General features: G+C 25.9%; 1 protein-coding gene across 7 annotated transcripts in view; it reads right to left on the bottom strand.

Moving 5' to 3' along the window:
* Positions 1–20069, bottom strand: part of LOC122511383 (lachesin-like) — a 493244-nt gene that overhangs the window by 168325 nt on the left and 304850 nt on the right. For all 7 annotated transcript variants that reach the window (XM_043626583.1, XM_043626584.1, XM_043626581.1 and 4 more), the window contains one exon: positions 19385–19513. In XM_043626583.1, the coding sequence (XP_043482518.1) occupies positions 19385–19513 (129 nt within the window). The remainder of the gene's footprint in view (positions 1–19384; positions 19514–20069) is intronic.

The following is a 20069-nucleotide window of genomic DNA, read 5'->3' as shown; positions in this document are numbered from 1 at the left end:
GCGTCACATTTCTTTAGTGTAGTGGAAAAAAAATGAATTTTAATTTTTGCATAAAATAATTGCAATTCAAGTATAATCGAAATTTTTATTGCTTTATTAATATCAATAAATAATCGATAAATAATTTTTTACTTTTTTCCGTTTTCAACTAAAAGTTTGGGTAAACCAGTTATTCAAATTAAGGGGTTACATCCAACATTCAAGTTTGTAAACATTGTCTTAAAGCAATAATAATTCGTCTGTTCCTTTTTTCTACCTGTCTATTATGAATGATAAAATATGTTTAAATAAAGGTCAAAGTACACTTTATATGTGCATTAATTTTGAAATTGAAATAGTCAATAGTTTTCTCATAAAAAATTCCTAAAATATCGACTTTGTTTAGCTGTTTAACTGGATGTAAGCCTTTAACAAAATAAAAATATCGCCGTCGAGTAGTCTAAATATAAGTTTTGTAATCCACGGACACAAATTTAATAGTGTTTATACAATAGAAACTCTCGCGCAGTTTGAAAGGGCAAAGAAGACTATTGCCGTGGGGTTGTACAACACGCTTTTCCGGACGTTGTGTCGTACGAAGCGATTCATTCTTGGCCGTTTCTCCCAAGGGAGCACCTGAATAGTAACCCTTCGTTCTCTACGTGCTCAGATTACCCGACATTTTCGTTCAGAAAAACCGGGACCAGTTAACTTTTTGAAACCTGTGGCCGCGCACGTCACTTCTGTTTACGTCAAGAGTGTACTGAAATTTGATAAGGGACTTGGAGTTCATTTTTTGCATTCTTTGACGTTCTTTTCACAGAGAATTTCCTTGGAATAACCGTTTTGTGGTAACTCACTTTTATCCCCCAATATTCCAACAACCAAAAAGTTACGGTTCCACTATAAAGTAATATCATTTTCAAAAGTTAACCTCCGAGGCATTTTCTATACTTTTTATGTATATACAATGTTTTCATCAAAATATATTTTATATAAAAGAAGTTAAATTTTGAACTTGGGAAAGTTTTCTTCTCAGAAAGGTTTAGATGGATGATTGAAAAAGTAGAGCGTAATCTAGATTAGCGATTCTGGGTCGCAAGGTAAATGAAATAGGTTCAGGAAAAAAACGTCGTTGGAGAAAAATCTACTATTTAAGACAATATGTGGAAGTCAGGGGCCAACTAAAATGACCGTCAAAATTCCATCCGTGGTTATACTATCCGGAGGCTCAATTACAATAACAGGGTTGCCACAGGTCAGGGATATCAGGGAATTCAGGGAAAAGTCAAGGATTTTTATTAAAAGTACTGGAAAAAATTAAATTTTTAGAATTTATAAGAAAATTATGAATTTTTGTGTCTTTTTGTTTGCCTGATAAACTATAAAATTACAACGAATTCTAAAAAACCTTAAATTTTTTCTATTTCTGACAATAATTTATTTTTAATAACTAAATTCTATTGAAGAACTGCCATAAAATTATTACTTATAAATAATGAAGTATTTTTTTGAAAAATTTTAATTTCAATTCTGTTGAAATTAGTTTCAATTTTAAAGATATTAACGCAATGTTTTGAAAGAATTCAACTTCCTTAACAAATATTGAAGTTGTTTCCAGAAATTCAATTATTTTGAAAAATTTAAAAAAAAATTTTCGTTTCAATTATTTTTATAAATAACAATATTCATCACAAGAATTCAATTATTTTCATAAATAATAGTATTCATCACAAATTCAATTATTTTCAAAAATTTTTCTTTATTCAACGATTCTACTATTTCAATAAAATTTCACAAAAGAATTCAAGCATTAAACAAATATTTTGATAATATTCTACACCAACATTTAATTATTTTCCAAAAAAATTAAAATTTAACAGGAATTCAATATTATTTAAAATAGAATTTGAATACCTAGAAAAAATCAAATGTTTTAAAATTTCGCATTACATTTTTCGCAGTAATTCAATTATTTTCATAAATTTTAAAATCCTTCCAGGGATTTAATTATTTTCATAAATAATAAAATCATTCGGAGGAAGTCAATTATTTTCATAAATAACATTGTTCATCACAAGAATTAAATTATTTTCAAAATTTTTTATAAAATTCATTGGGGAGCGTTCACAAATGATGTCACGCAATTATTCGCGATTTTAGACCCCCCCCCTCCCCCTGTCCCGCAATTCCATGCAATTTCACATGCAAAAATACATTGTGTCACGTTTAGTAGAGACCCCCCCCCTCCCCCAAAAAATGTGACATCATTTGTGAACGCTCCCTTGCAAATATTCAATTATTTTCAAAAATTTTTCTTAGTTCAACGATTTACAATATACTACTATTTTAATAAAATTTCCCAAAAGAATTCAATTATTTAAAAACAATTTTGACAAAATCTTACACGAATATTCAATTATTTTCTAAAATAATGAAAATTTCACATGAATTCAATTATTAACAATAGAATAATAGAAAAATGTAATTATTCTTATAAATGTTATTAAAATTCATCGAAAGAATTCAAATACTTAAAAATTTGTTGATACAATTATGTATAAGAATTTAATTTTAAGAAACATTCAATTATTCAATAAATTATCTATGTTTGTATTTAAATAATGGAATTCTCGTTAAAATTTTTGAATAAAAATTGATTTAAAAATTAATTTCAGTTAAAGTTTTAAATAGAATTGAATTTTAGAGAAGTTACTAATAATTGCAATTTTTTAGAAATAATTGAATTTTGTAAAAGTTTCAAATTAAAATTTTTTTAAATTTGAAATTTTCTTACTTTTAATTAAAAATTCTATGGAACTAATATTTTTTAAAAAGCTTAATCGAAATTTTTTAAAATTATTTCAAGTTTTTATTTTCTAATGTATTATGTTTAATTGAAGAATTTCCGAATAATCAAAAGTTCGTAAAATTGAATTGTAAAAAAATGAATTTGAATATTCTCAAAAGAACTTTATCAAAAATTTTTAAAAATAATTGATTTAAAGAAGAATTTCAGTTAAAAATTCTAGAAAATAATAATTGAATTAAAATGATGAAAATAATTGCTTCCTCGGGAGGAAGCTTTGCATTGGTAACGATTTTCAATTTTTCAAAAGAAGGTTATATGGACTCATTTTCATCTAGAACATAATTATGTATATTCAATTATGAGCAAATGTCCAGATGTATGTGTGTGTGTGTGTATGTCACAAAAATTGTGTACAAATTATCTCAGACAAATTTTGATGGATTGTCCTGAAATTTTGCAGGTTTATTGCAGTCATTAATACCTAAAATCTGACACAAGGATTTTCAAAAATATCTACAAAATTTTTTTTAATACAATTTTTTTTAAAATTCAGAAAGAATTTTTTTTTGTATTTTTTGAAATAATTTTTTTATTTGTTAATATTTTTATTAATTATTCTCAAAATTACATTCCTGACAAGAAAACGAATCGATTGATGTATACAAAGTATATATTTTATCAAAATTTATAAAATTAATAAATATTTTTCTTTTTCACAAAAAATTCAAATTTTTTTCATAATTTATTTAATATTAATATTTTGAAATGATTATTTTATCATAAAAAAGAACCAATTGGCAAATGAAAGTGTAAATTTCACCAAATATTTATATAACAACTTATAAATTATAAATGATTTATATAATTTTATTTTTAACAAAACTTCTGGACGAACCCTTTTGTACATAGTTTTTCAAAAGTTTGCAAAACCGCAATTTTTATATATTGAGGAAGCTAAATGGTCATGAAATGAACAACTTGTTTTAAAGAAGTTACAGTAACAATAATATTCTTATCAAATAAAATAATGATTTTACCACTCGGTCACATTTAATTATTATAAGTTATTGAATTTTAAAAGATTTGAATTAGAAATTTTGAAAATCTTTGTTCCCATGCAAAAATAATAGTGATTACCTAAATATTTATTTGAAAATGAAGTTATTGGTGTTTTTGTATAATTTTACAATTAAGGAAATTCGTAAATAAATGTAATAGAACATTTTTTTGTGTATCCAGTCATTTTTAGAGTGAATCAGAATATTCTTTAAGGTTAGGGAAAAAGTTAAAATTTTGTCTGCAAATCAAGAAAAAGTCAGGGAAAAACAAAATTAAATTTTTGTGGCAACCCTGAATAATATTGTAATAATTAATAATTCAGAAATATATTCCGATATTCAGAAATAGAATACCTACTCTCTAAATCTGAATATGTGAAATTTCACTTATTGTACGTTATAAGTCGTCCTCTCGATCAATAAGTGCATATACACTTATAAATAAGTGAATTTTTCACTTATTCTGAGTGAAATTTCACTTATTATAAGTGTATATGCACTTATTGATCGAGAAGACGACTTATAACGTACAAATATGTGAATTTTCACATATTCAGATTTAGAGAGTAATGGACAGTAATTATCATACGAAAGCACTGCAGATTTCTGCGATTTGATACGATTATAACTGGTAGCCAATGTAATAATTCAAAATTACAATACTCTAGTTAGTATTGCGTTATGCACTGAGTCTATTTCAGTACGAATTTTGGTTACGTTAGTGTCAACAGAATGTGAGAGAAAGCTCAAGGGGAGCGATGATGTAAAGGGAAACTGAAGAGAAATGGGTTACAGAGGGACAAATATGCGAACTCTAAGAGGAAGAGAAGACAATGCAGAAGGAGAGACGACAGTGCAATGCAAATAAAAATAAAATATTTAATAAAAGATAAAACTAGAAGTTTATCTAATTTATGCAAATAAAACTAATCTATTTTAAAATTAGTTAATTACTTTTAATTTTTCTAAAATTTTTTTCATTAAAATGTCGATATCGAAATTACATTAAAACCTAACTTTAATGTCTTTAGAAAGAGGACATATAAACGCGTTATTTCCAAGTACTGATTCGGTATGTAAAATGATTTATGTGACACGCATATCTACTCATCAGTTTTATTTCTCCTTTTTTCATCAGTCTGTTTCATTCAACGCGCTACAGAGATATTATATGAGTTTTAGGATGTTTCAAAAAATTTTTTTTTAGATTTTTCTTGACATATTTTAACAAAAAATTTTCAATTATCTTGAACTTTTAGCTCCAGACTATAAACCTCTAGAGCTTAAAAATATTAAAATATTACAAAATTTTTAATAATTGTTTAAATTTTGTTTTATCTACAGTTTAGTAAAACTATAACTGAAAAATGGTAATTGAAAGAACATCCACTTAATATTAACTTTCAAAGCGCGGTTTTTTTTCTTGCTATATCAGATCTATAATAGCAGAAAGATCGTTTGAATTTTAAATTTAAGAAAAATTAATTCATATGGAAAAATAATAATGATCAAATAATTATTTAAAGAAGAAGTTATTGATGTTTTCGAATAATTTTACAATTCAAGAAATTCACAAATAAAAGTATTAAAACATAGAGTGAATCAGAGAACTTTTTAGAATTAGTGAAAAAGTCAAAATTCTGTCTGGAAATTAGGGAAAACAAATTTTTATTTTTGTGGCGACGACGATGTAATTTTATTAAAATTGTTTTATTTTTTTTTTGCATAATTTTTTTAATACTACGCAAACACAACTTGTTAACTGCAATAATAATGGCTTAGTGGAGAGAACTTGTTCAGGAATCTCTTCTCTTTTTTTCGCTCAATTTTCATCGCAACTCAAGTGTAAAAACATGAATATGTTCACCTCATTATACGCAGTCGCAAATGACGGCATTGCGTCTCCAACTTTACAAATATTCAGTAACGCAAATTGTCATTTTCCTCGACTATTATTATAGTTTTACACAGAGTTTCTCCTCCTTTTTTTATGTCCCTTTTTTTCAACAAAACATTGAAAAAGTAAAATAACCCTAATTTCTATATTTAAGTCAAGTATTGCGTACACAAAAGAAGTATAAAACTTCTCTTGGCCTACTGCCAATCGTTTCTTCGAAACAAAGTTGCTGGAATTTGCCAGCAGCAGCAATATAATTGCCTCGCGTGTCGATACAGATATAAATTCACCGGGTACAATTATTGCGTAAAATTATCACCGTCAAATAACCGATGTAAAATTTAAATAATGATGTTCCAAAATTTGGTTTTGTCGTCACCTCTTTCAAACATTTAGGAAAGATTTATTTATTTTTATTTATTATTTATTCTCATTCGATTAGATTCGTTTTTAATTAATACTGTATATACATAATTATATTAAATTTGACTTTTTTGTGGAAAAAAGAAATTAATTTTGGAAATTTTATTCATCTTGTTTGGCGTGTGATTTTTATATTATTCAATGCAAGTTTTCCTGTTTTACATTTTGATATTGTTTTACAAACTCAAGTTACAAGTGGTGGTAAATATTGAGAGATTGCAGATAGATGCGGAAAAGCGGCTAATTCGCGGTATGCGAGCTCATAAAAATTCAACGCCCCCAAGAACTCGTACGCATCGTCAGGCGTCAAATATAAAAAAATTACAAGCAGAAGCAATTTTATTATACAATCTAAAAAAACGATAGGATAAAATGCTTTGTACCAAAACTGACCATTAATTTCCTTTTAATAAAAAATAAACAAATTGTTTTCTTTATACAAACTTATTCTTTTTTTTTTTTTGAAAAAAAAATTACACATTTCTTAATATTTTTGTCGAAAATTCTCAATTTTCATAAGGAAATAATTTGCATCATTTTTATGATGATGCTTTCAATTGTTGTTTTAATAAAATTCAAAGTTTTTTAAAAATATAGGAAAAAAGTGTTTATAAATTCTATTTGTCAATATTACAAATTCTAATTGAATTTTCAAAGCATTAAAATTCAAACCTTTTTTGAAATTAAACAACTTAAAAAATTATTTTTATAAAACACGAAGATATCGATAACTCAAAGTCTTTGACTGACTATGGTGATAATTCTGTTTTAAACAGAATATGTAAAGAGGCTAATGAATACAGTGCTGAATTAGATATTTTCAATAATTCAATGTCGTCATTTAAGGCATCTGCGTAAAGGGCTTAGGGGGTTAAGTGTGCAAAAACTGCCCCCGCATCTATTTTTCTCAAATTTGGCCCATATATTACTATCCATATGACTATAACTTTCTGCAATTTTGAACTCAAAATTCGCTTTTTTGGGGAAGTTATGGAGGGGGAAAGCAAAATCAAAAAACTTATTTTTCTCGAAAACTACTGAACCGATTTTAATGAAATTTTAAGAGGTTGTAAATATAGATAAGACGATTTTAGAAAAAAAAATCAAAATTTTTTTTCAAAAAAAATTTTCAAAAATTTTTTTTAGGGTTATTTTTTAAAGTGACCACTTTCTCTTTTGTTGTAAAAAGTACCTTATCATGTCCCCTTTAACATATAATTTTTTCAAATTTTTTAAAAATATAGTTTTTGAGTAAAATGTCAAAAACCATGGTCATGCTATTTGTCACGTACGGTAATGCACATATATACATATGGGCAATTTCATGTGATAGGGTACAGCCAAATAAGTATGGAAAAAGTGACCCGAATATATTTTTCCCATTCATTCCTACCCACTTAAAAATATCTTTTGAAATTTTTAACTCAAAATTTTGAGTTTTTCGGAACTAATGGAGGGAAAAAAATCGAAAAACGCATTTTTCTCAAAAGCTACTGTATGCATTTTAATCAGCTTCGGATATGTTGAAAAGACAATTAAAGAGATTCCAAAAAAAAATTTCAATTTTTTTTTCAAAAAATTCCAAAAATCTTTTTTTTTGAAAATTTCAAAATGAAAATTTTTTTAGTTCTATTAAAGTGACATTTTTATGTATTTTCTCATTTCATTCTCTTATGTGATCTACTTAATAAAAAAATTTTGCCCGACATGATTTCGGGGTGTGTCACGGTAAATAACTCAAAAACCCTACCCGGTACATTTTTATGTTGTATGTAAATGGTTAATTTTAAAAAATCTGTCAAATATTTTTGCAACTTATTACTAGTGGGTTATTAAGGTTGATAAATACAAATCTGAAGTTGATATAAAAAAATATCTTTAGACAAACAAAAAAATTTGGAAAATTTTAAAATCAAATTTTAGGATTTTTGAAGTTTTTTTACCGTGTCGCACTCTAAAATCATCTAGGCCATTATTTTTTAAAAAGTAAGACTGTTAAAAAAGTTAAATAAAAAAGTGTGATGTACCGCTTCAACGATCCAAAAAGAAAAAAAATTTAAATGCCAAAATAAAAATTTTTGGATTTTTCTTTGGAAATAATTTTTTTTGACATCGATTTCAGACTTGTATTCAGAAAACCCCTAAGTATTAATTTGTAATTAAATAAATAATTAATTAGTTAACCATTCACATACAACATAAAAATGTACCGGGTAGGGTTTTTGAGTTATTTACCGTGACACCCTGAAATCATGTCGGGCAAAATTTTTTTATTAAGTAGACCACATAAGAGAATGAAATGAGAAAATACATAAAAATGTCACTTTAATAGAACTAAAAAATTTTTTTTTTTTTAATTTCAAAAAATTTTCAAAAAAAATATTTTTGGAATTTTTTGAAAAAAAAATTTGAAATTTTTCTTTGGAATCTCTTTAATTGTCTTTTCAACATATCCAAAGCTGATTAAAATGCGTACAGCAATTTTTGAGAAAAATGCGTTTTTCGATTTTTTTCCCTCCATAAGTTCCAAAAAACTCAAAATTTTGAGTTAAAAATTTCAAAAGATATTTTTAAGTGGGTAGGAATGAATGGGAAAAATATATACGGGTCACTTTTTCCATACATATTTTCTCTATCACATGAAATTGCCCATATGTAGGGGAGAGTCTCCAGTTGTGAGACGGGTTTCATTTTTAACCCGTAAATTGTAAACGGGTAAACGAAATTGTAAATAAAATACACCGTTCGAAAGGTAACAGAAATACGCAACTTTTATTAAAAGAAAGTACAGTGTTTCGATGAACTCAAAAAATTTTACGATACATTTTCCGAGCACATCGCTTTTTTCAAACAAAAAAAATGTCTCCAGTTGTGAGACACTCATTAAAAATGAATTATGAATTAAAATTTTTTAATAATTATTCTATTATTTTTAAAATTGCTAATTTTATTTAAAAAAGTAAGTAAGAAGTTAGTTACATTATTAAATGAATAAATTGAAATTGAATAGATTTTTTTAAACGTTTTATAAAGAGAGATGAAAAATTTTAGAAACTGAAGTCTCAAACTTCAGATTGTATCTTATTATTTCGCATTTTGCGTTGCAGCAGAGCCTATAAATATACTCTATGTTGAATGTAGAGCGCCTGGTGAGCCTATATTTTACCATAAAAGCAGACATTCGTTTATGAAAGTTTCATGACGACTAGCGTCACCATGAAAAGTCAGATTGCGCGTTACCCGCAGGTTCAAAAACAATAAATTTTACTCAAATAAGAAACGTCGTCCCCTTTTTCGAGAAGTTCTCGATTTTTACTTGGAAAAGAGAATTTACGACAGCGAGAAACAAAAATTTACTCAATTTTCTTGCTTACACTTTCTCAAAGAACTAAATTTTAAGATGTTGCTGTGCTTATTTTTGTAATAGGATAATATTTTTCGGGTAACTTTCATTTTTCAAAAGACAATTTTACCAAAATGTAAAATGAGAAGATGAAAATTTTTTCTTACTTTTTCTTTCATGCCTGACATTATTTCACTTTTTTGCTTCTTATTTCCCTTTTATAAATTAATGACTACGAAATTTATTTGAAAATATATATTGAAATAGCAATTATATAATATCTATAAATTATTAAATATCCTAATTTAAATCAGTTTAATTAAACAGTTCTTTTTCAATGAGTTCCCGATTTCAAAGTTATTTCTATCAAGAAATATTTTTGAAATGCAAATTACATTTATTTTTCAGGTCTTTCAATATTCAGATTGGTTTCGTTCCAAATAAAGAGAAGAAGACTCGAGACATTTCTTTGGTATTGGATTCGTTTTCAAATTAAAAATTAATATCCTTTTGCTTGACTACTATTCATTATTATTATTATTTCTAATTATTACTTAATAATAATAAAATATTTAATATACTTGGTAATTTGGTGTCCACCAAACATTCAGTGGTACTGTTAAACGTTAATTGGACAGAAACAAAATTTGTCTGGAATTTGCCAAGTATTTTGAGAAACGTTTCATTAAGTCAAAATGAATCTCACTATTCTAAACTACCAGCCGCAGTAACTGGAATAACGCAATCTAATATAGAAATAATTTTTAATTAACTTAAAATATCTGTATTCATTAAAGAAATTAAAAACCACACCATAAAAAACACTCGAGAAAATAAGTCTCTCGAAAGTGAAAATTCGAAAAAGAAATCTCTAAAAGTTAACCATCCTCTTAAATGAAATTTCATTATTCAATCTTCTTTCTTTTCTTTGATATTTCAAGTTTCCACTATCTCTCGTGAATTCTTCGAGCCATTCAAAGAAAGCAAGAATAAAAAAGGAAAAAAGGGAATATATGAGACATGTTAATGAGTTTTTTCCTGAGGCAGAAAAAAAAGTGGAAAAAGGAAGTGAGTGCCAAATAGAGACGATCGACAAGAGATGAGAATTAGAGGGTGCAGGTGACATTCTAAGGAAGGAAAAAGGGATGCTGAAAAAGATCGATTTCCAGTTTTAAATTTAAATAAACGCAAACTCGTATACAACTGATAAGACTCCCCTTTTGTTCCCCTTTTATATATGGAATATAATTCACTATATCTTGACTTTCATCCTGATTTCTTTTTTTATATACCTAATATATATATATAGAAATATTATTTTGTATGCATGAGATTGCTAATCGTACAGAGATAACAACTTGAGTCTCAATTTTCTTTCTAAATAATGAAACTTTTAATGAAATAAGAATGACATTTTTGTATGAAAAATAAATTTTCCTCTTTGTTCTAAAAACATTGTTTTTAACATTTGTTAAAAAAGTTTGTTTTTTTAAAATTTATTTTAATTATTTATTTAAATTGAGTTCTTTAATCAAGATGGTTGGCAGACCCAGCTAAGAAAGTTCTATAGAATTTCCCTAGAATCATTCTATAGATTCATTCTATATAAATTCTATAGAATTTCACTATAATTCTAGTAAATTTTAGTAAACTTTAATTAGAAAAAATTTAAATTCGTGAAATAACACTTTACAACTTTATATTATTGTATACCTATAATTAAATTTTACATTTGATTTCAATGACAAATTTTAGACAAAATGGTTTAAATCATTTAAATTTATACAATTCTTTGAACTTATAGTAGCATACAATAATATAATGTTAAAAAAAACTATTTCACGAAATTTATATTCTTCTTCTTCTTCTTCTTCTTCTTCTTCTTCTTCTTCTTCTTCTTCTTCTTCTTCTTCTTCTTCTTCTTCTTCTTCTTCTTCTTCTTCTTCTTCTTCTTCTTCTTCTTCTTCTTCTTCTTCTTCTTCTTCTTCTTCTTCTTCTTCTTCTTCTTCTTCTTCTTCTTCTTCTTCTTCTTCTTCTTCTTCTTCTTCTTCTTCTTCTTCTTCTTCTTCTTCTTCTTCTTCTTCTTAAATGACTTTAGGCTTTGGCGACTGTCAGAACAAACACTTAGAAGAATAAGAGTTAAGAATTAAAAGTTTCCATGAAATTGGTTAATGTGGAAAAAAAAAAAAGAATGTGAAAAAAAAACGAAATTTATATTCTTTCTAATCAAAAATTAATAAAATTTAGTAGAATTCATGTAGAAATTCTACAGAATCGTTCTAGCGAAATTCTATAGAATATTCACTAGAATTTATATAGAATGATTCTAGTGAAAATCTATAGAACTTTTTCAGTTGGGGAGGTAAGGGAACACAGGGAAAAGTTAGGGAACGTAGAACTAGTCAGGGTATTTTATTAAATGTATTAAAAAAAATTAAATTCTTAGAATTCACAAGAAAATTATGAATTTTTGTGTCTTTTTTGTTTGTCTCATAAACTATATAAAATTACCATAACGAATTCTAATACAAACCCTTCCATTTTTCTATTTCTAACAACAATTTATTTTCAATATTTTAATTCTTGAAGAACTATCATAAAATTATTGCGTAAGAATTATTTAATGAATAATTTTAATTAAATATTTCAAAATAATTAGGTACTTTCAAATTCTTTGGAAGAAATCAATTATTTTGAATTCTTCGCAAGAATTCAATTATTTTAAATAAAATTTTTCAAAAAAATTCAATTATTTTTTTTTAAATACTTGCAGAATTTTAATTATTTTGAATTCTTCGCAAGAATTCAATTATTTTCAATAAAATATCTTCAATCAATTGTTTTAAAAATTTTTATTTTCGTGTCAGAATTTCAATTATTTTTCTAATAAAATTTCTCAAAAGAATTCAATTATTTTAATAAATTTATCTGCAGAGTTAAAATTATTTTAAATTCTTTACAAGAATTCAATTATTCCTACATTTTTTTAAAAATTCTTGTCAAAAAAAGTTATTGATGTTTTCTAATAATTTTACAATAATTCAAGAAATCCGCAAGTAAATGTATTAAAAACATTTTTAGAGTGATTCGCAGAATATTCTTTAGAGTCAGGGAAAGAAATCAAAATTTCGTATGAAAATTAGGAAAAAGTGAGGGAAAAATAAAATAAAATTTTTGTGACAAACCTGATTCAATGAATTAATTAATTGAGTCGAAGAAAGAAAGAAAGTCAAGAAAAAAATGAAAATTGTAGAACTAGAATGTAGAACGTTTTATGATGCTTTTAGCCAACAAAAACATTATCACTCTCATTTGCTCAGGATTCAATAAGATTATAATTGAAATTATTGTTGAGTGAAAACAAAGATAGATGCGCCGATCGGTAATATCCGCACCATGATGGCTCACGTCCAAGCAGAAGTTCAATTTCCTTTGAATTGAACAATTAAATTAGAATCGGTAAACGAGAAATGTTACAACACCATATAATATGTTAACCACTTTATACTGAAGTTAAATTTTGTCAGCTAATAATAAAATTCCACATAAAAGATAAAAGAAAAAATCACGAAAAATTTGGCACTCCTCTTTTCTATTTTGCAGCGCAATTCATTTTTCTATCGTTTTTTCAAAACCAGAAAATAACACTAATTTTTTGATAGATAAAAAATTGTCCAGATTTTACAAACTAATAAAATTCAATTAACAAATTGAATTTCCTCGTTACAATATAGTTCTATATTTACCAAAAAGAAACAATAAATTCAAAAGCGAGAGATTTTTACAAAATAAAAAAAAATAAACTTTTAAATTAGAATAGAAAGGACAAAAATAACAAAAGGAAAAATGTATTGTTTTATTTATAATTGGAAAAGAATAAAATAATTAAAAAAAAACAAAATAAATAAAAGCGGATAAAAATTTACATGAATGGTAAATAAATACTGCAAACAAATAAACAGAGACGAAACATTAAAATAGAGTTATCAATTCAAAAGTTAATTATAAATTGCCTAATTTAAAACTAAAATAAATAAAAGACAAAAATACAATCCTTTCCCTATGAAGAAGTAATAGTAAATAAATTCTCAATTTATAATTTAAATTTAATCAGTATTTTATGGTACATAGCTAACCACGTATAGGTATAATGTTTACAGCGTTATCATACAACGAGGAAAAGGTGGACGAGTGTAGAAAAGAAAAAAAAGAATAAAAAATAGCAAATATTTCTGGTAAAGATTAACCAAAAGACGTCAACTTCTCGAGTCCAGTAATTTCGTTTCAAGTTTACAGTTGCAGGTGGCTTAATTTTTGCCGTAACACGTTTGTCGGCGCGCACAGCAAGTGTTACAAGATACGGCACGGATTTTTCTTCGTTTGCTGATTTTAATAACAGATTGCTACTTTGGAGTCAGTGGAAGTTGACTGTGTATGGCTGAAACGGGGGTTGAGTCACTGCCTATACGTGACTGCAGCAACACCAATTTTCCTGCACAATTGCATATTCCCTATGTTTCCTATTGTTCTCACCAAAAACTCGTTTTCAATTCCAGTAATTATTTAAAATTCAAAAAAAAAAATTCTAAAAGTAATTAATTTTTCAAAGTTACTTATTTGAAGCAGCAAGTAGGTTATTATTCTAAAAATCATTTTAATTTTATTTAAATTGAGTTCTTTAATTAACAAGGTTTTTAAACTTTAGAATTCATAATAAAATACTGAATTTTTGTGACTTTTTTGTTTGCGTCATAAACTATGAAATTTACCACGAATTCTAATACAAAGCCTTCAATTTTTTCCATTTCTGACAATAATTTATTTTTAAATAACTTACTTCTCGAAAAAATATCATAAAATTATTATACTCATAAATTATTTAATGAATAATTTTACTAAAATGTTTCAAAATTAATTGAATTTTAAAGGAGTTGCATTTACAATTTTCATAAATAAATGAACTTCAAAAGGTCTCAATTTCAAATTCAATTAAATTAAAATTTTTTAAAAGATTTCTTATCAGAATTTCAATTATTTTCAAGCAAACTGCTCAAAAGAATTCAATTATTCATAAAATTTATTATACATTTCTTGTTAAAATATAAATTAATTTCAAATTCTTTACAAGATATTAATTATTTTCAATACAATTGTCATAAAATATCTGAATTCAATTATTCTTAAAAATGTTAATAACAGTCCAATATTGGACTGCGGAAATCAGGGTGGGAATGTATATATATTAAATAAATAAATAAATAAATAAATTTCTTTGCAGAATTTAACTTATTTTAAATTCTTGTCAAGAATTCAATTATTTTAAATAAAATCTCTTAAAAGAATTCAATTGTTCTTAAAATTTGTTGCTGAATTTCTTAGCAGAATATCAATTATTTTTTTAATAAAATTTCTCGAAAGAATTCAATTATTCTAAAATTTTTTTATAAATTTCTTTTTTCAGAAATTCAATTATTTTAAAATACTTTGGAAGAATTTAATTATTTTCAATAGAATTTTAATAAAATATCAGAATTCAATTATTTTCAAAAATTTCGATAAATTTTTTTGCAGAATAAATTTTTTCATCTAAATTTTTAAAAGTAATTAAATTTTTAAAGTGACTTATTGAAGAATAAGGTTATAAATCAAAAAATGATTTTGATTTAATTTTATTTGACATAAGTACGTAAAAATATACATTATTTTTACCCAGATTTAATATATTTCATGAACCTGTTACGAATATTTTATTATTTCACTAGAATATTCTAGGAATATTCATAGTTTAGGAGTATTCTAGAATATTCTAAATTCTTAAAGAGCTAAAACAAATAGTTTTTATAACTTTTTACATCTTTTAAAAAAAATTCCAAGATTGTTTAATATTAGAAATTTTGAACTTCAAAATTTCTTATACGATACTTACTATGAAATATAGCTTTATTAAATATTTTTTCGTTTTAATATAACCATATTAAGTTTCGTACAAGTCTCTCTCTAATGTTCGGAATTTATTAAATAAAAATTTTCTAACTGTGACTGACATTCTCTCTAAATTATAATAAGTTTTTAAATTTGATAAAATCGACTTTTTTATTATTTAGCAATTTTATTTTTCTTTAAAAATAAAATAAAAATTCTTTCGAGTAGGGAAAAAGAGTGACTCTATATTTGAATTATTAAAAACGTTTACTAATTTACATTGGTGACTGACTTTTCGCTTTTGAATTAGTCAATTTTACTAATAAATTAGAAAAGAACTAATAAATTATTAGAAATTACTATTTTTTCGTAAAATGTATTAACTCCTACGAAATAATCATAAAACTATCAAAATTCAATAAGTTTCAGTAAAGAAAATTATCAAATGGGTAAAATACAACACAAACATACGATAAGCAGCGTGTATAATTTGAGAGATCAATAATCAAATTGCCACTTAGGAGTCAATAATCACTTTACTAGTAATTTAATTAGCTATTGTGATAATTATTTCATGCAACCCCAATAAGCTTACGTGCCAGCCTTACTGACAGTTTTCCACGCTAATTAGTCGCTAATAGTATTAGAGGCGCTTGGTCATTTAATCTTCTAAATTTAAATAATCGATTTCATGACTGTTGTTATAAAACAGATAATTATTTGTTACAAAGTTACAAATGAAAGCAAATTTCCCTTTCTGCTCCAAATAATTATTTATTTGAGGGGTTACATCCAGTTAGACAGCCGAAAAAAGTCGATATTTTAGGAATTTTTTCTGAGAAAACTATTGAGTATTTCAATTAAAAAATTAATGCACATATTAAGGGTACACTGAGAAAAAAGGCGTAGTGAGTCTTACTAAACAGAAATAGTTAAAGAGGAATGGTCGGGCTAACTGAATAACCGCTTCCTGCAACTATAAGAATAGTCAAGTTTACTATTCCAACTAGTTAGAGAATCTACGCTGCTTAGTGAACGTTAGAAAAGTTTGTCTTACTACGCAGATAGTTTGACATACTAAATAGCATAGTATTTTGGAAGCATAGTACCACAGAACTTCGTTTAGTAAGTCTTACAAATTACTAGGTTATAGTGACTTAGCCCAACTAGTAATTGAATTTACATCTAAATAAAGGGTTAATATTGACATTTAATTAATAGTTTATTATTAGCATATTAAATATAAATAAATAAAGTATATGAAATATTGATGTTTGATTTTATCAATAGTTTTATAATATTGATATATTATTTATAGATTAATAAATTTTTATTAATCAATTTTAATTATTAATTAATTAATTGTAATTATTATTTGTTTATTTTAATCTTATTTGGCGTCAAATAAACCCTTTTCTAAATAAGCGTATATATTTAAATATTTGCAGTATATCTATAACTTTAATTAAAATGTATTATGATCGGTTATAACTTATAGGTGAATTTTAATTATTTTACTTTATATAACAAACTTATATTTACTATAGTACTGATTTTAAAAAATTATCGTTTAATTAAAATAAGTTTTTTCAAAACATTACGTTTAACAAATATTTTTGTACTTAAAAAGGCATATATATCATTTTGTAGTATGAATCAGAAAACATCTTGTTGCCGTGCGGTGAACAAAGACATAGGACCCTTGGCAAAGTATTTTGACCCACGACTTCGTAATTTTTTTTACATGTGTTTTTTTGTTTCGTGCATTTTCGGTTAATTACGGAAAGTGAAAGGACATTTTTCCTGTCAACATTTCTTCATATTCTCCTTATTCAGCCCTTAGAATTCTTTCGCCTAACATTATATTTCAAACTTCAGTGGTAGATATTGCGTAGATTCAAGTCTTATTTTTCACAGTGAATTGTTGCAAAGTATATTTAAGCTTTAATAAATTTATAATATTACCAGTGTTTTAATGTGAAAGTGTAAATTTAACTTATAATTAATTACTATTAAGTATTTTATTAGTAAAACATTACTATATTTGAATCATGGACTGTGAGATTTTTCCAATCAAGTTATTTCTAATTAGTTCAAATTTGGAAAGAAATATTATTCAAAGTATATAGTGTCTATTTATTTCTGCTAAAGAAGAAAAGTTTTTCTACAGACTATGTTTTTATTTGTGAAGCAATTAAAAGTGTGTGTATTATGAATTTTGTGAAAATGGTTTAAATTAAATTTAAAAAATGGATTGCTAAGTTATTCTTTTTCAAAATACGTGATTTAATATGTTGAAAACAACATTATATATATGTATGTACAAAATAAATTATATTATTATTAATATAAATATGCTTTTAATATTTACACAATGTACCATGTTTTATTTCAGTTGCTATGGCGAATACTACATAAGTAGTATCTTTAACTATATTATTTGGAAGCATTAAACTAAAAACTCAGTAGCTCGAACTACGTTAATTAGTAATACTAAGTAAGCAGCGTAGTGTTTTTAATTAAGAATCGTAGTCAAATTGACCGAGCAAAATAGTATGTTTTATTGCACCTTTCAGTAAGACTCACCTCGATATTTAGTAAGAGTTACTAAAAGGCGTAGTGTTCTTTACTACCCATCGTAGTAAAACTAAAATAATGGCGTAGTATGTTTTACTACGCCAGTTAGTTAGGCTCACAAAACCCACTGTCACTAGACGGAGTAGTACATGTCACTACGCTGCTTAGTGCTCCCATATTTTACTACGCCAAATAGTAAGTCTAACTATTTATTCAGTTAGCCTAACTATTCTTTTTTCTCTGTGTACGTTTCAATTTAACCCGACTTTTTAAAAAATAATCCGTATTCTGTCCGACATTTTGAATTTTATAAAATTAAACACTAGGACATAGGGGTCCCTATCAGGGTACTAACCGTAATCAACGATGCTTAACCTCCGTGATGGCAAGCAAAGAACATCAATACCCATGCTATAGCATTGCTCACTTTGTAGTTATACTAAACAATAATTTAAATAATTTTTCTAAAATTACTTTATTACTGTCTTGAAAAATAAAATTTACCTAAACAGACAATTTTCTCCCACACATTACTGTTTATCAGAGAATGCTATATTTTTCCAAGTTTGAAAAGTAATTCAGTACTCGTAAAGACGTGCGCTATTTTCAGGAAATTGTGATATCTGAGGTAAAATTTAACACAACAATAGTCTAACGCGATAGTAAAAAAAAACAGTAATAGCGTGTTGTGGTTGACTAAAGCTCGCTTGGTTTTATATGTCTCCTGAGGGTGAAGCATACTCTCTTTCTTTTCGACCCCTTTCCACTTGTTGTTACTGGAAGGTGGCAAAGGAAGAATAGATGTATATTTTTGTATGTTAGCAAGAGTAAAACGAGAGAGAGAGAGAGAGAAATACACTCAAAGCCTTGCTTTGTCACCCGTCGCCTTTCTCCATTATTAAATTGCTCGGTTCCCATCCCTTAACACGTGGATACCACTTCTCGAAACATACACTTTTCCCCATTCAACAAAGTATTATTCACTTCGTAAAGAATAATTTAGGGTCATGTTCTGCCTCACTGCTTTAATTACTCTATTTACATAAACCTTATAACCCTTTTGAAAAATAATAATCAAGGAAAGAAAATTTTTATTCCTTTTAAAAAAAAGAAATATTTCATTTTTTTTTGACGATTGCATAAATTACAAATATATAGTTTTTAACTATAATCTTAATTCATTTTATTATTTAATAACATAAGGATGTCTTTCTTTACCTGATTTGCATATCTACTCTTTTCATATAAGGGAAACATTTATTTTCTGACAATTTGGAGTTAAAAACGTCTCCAAATTGTCAGAAAATAAATTTTGTTAATTTAGTTTCGCTGAAAAATAATTAAAATATGTTAAACGCAGATATTGTACTTACAGTCAACTGATACTTTGATCTGCTTGCTCACAGTTGGAGGTATTCCATTACTGGCTATGCAGAGATAAGCTCCCATGTCTAACCTGGATATCCGGGCCATTTCTAAAGTGTTTCCATCCCATTCGGACACTAAAATGAGATATTTTTTGTGTGCCATTTGCAGAAATGAGCAGAATGTAAATATTAATATAATATACGGAAAGAAATTTTATTCAAAAATTTAACAGATTATTAAACTTTATTCAATGTTTACTGCAAAATATTAATAGAGTCACAGCGAAAAGAAAAAATAAACATATTCTCTTCTTTTCTCTGTGGCAATTTACTAGTGACAATATTAATATTTTGTACGTCTATAGCAGGCATCGAATAAGATTTAATAATCCGTTTATGAAATTTTAAAATAATATATCTTTCTTTGTACAGAAATTACTGTTTTAAATTGCTTCCAATACATTTATTTTCGGAGTATATAAATAAATTTGCAGATATATTAATTAATATTAGTCATGGATAAATTGGAAATTTAATTATTCCAATTTTAGTTGCAGCTTTTTGTTAAAGTATAGTTCGCTTTTAATTTCCTTATATAATATTTAAAAAGTAATAATAATTATCCAATAATAATTTCGCGCATGAAATAGTTATCAAAAGAGATTTAATAATGCATTAAAAATGTTCAAAC

The sequence above is a fragment of the Leptopilina heterotoma genome, unplaced genomic scaffold (assembly GCF_015476425.1).
Source record: "Leptopilina heterotoma isolate Lh14 unplaced genomic scaffold, ASM1547642v1 Lhet_81, whole genome shotgun sequence".
NCBI classification, from domain to species: domain Eukaryota; kingdom Metazoa; phylum Arthropoda; class Insecta; order Hymenoptera; family Figitidae; genus Leptopilina; species Leptopilina heterotoma.
This window is presented reverse-complemented; position numbering and strand designations above follow the sequence as displayed.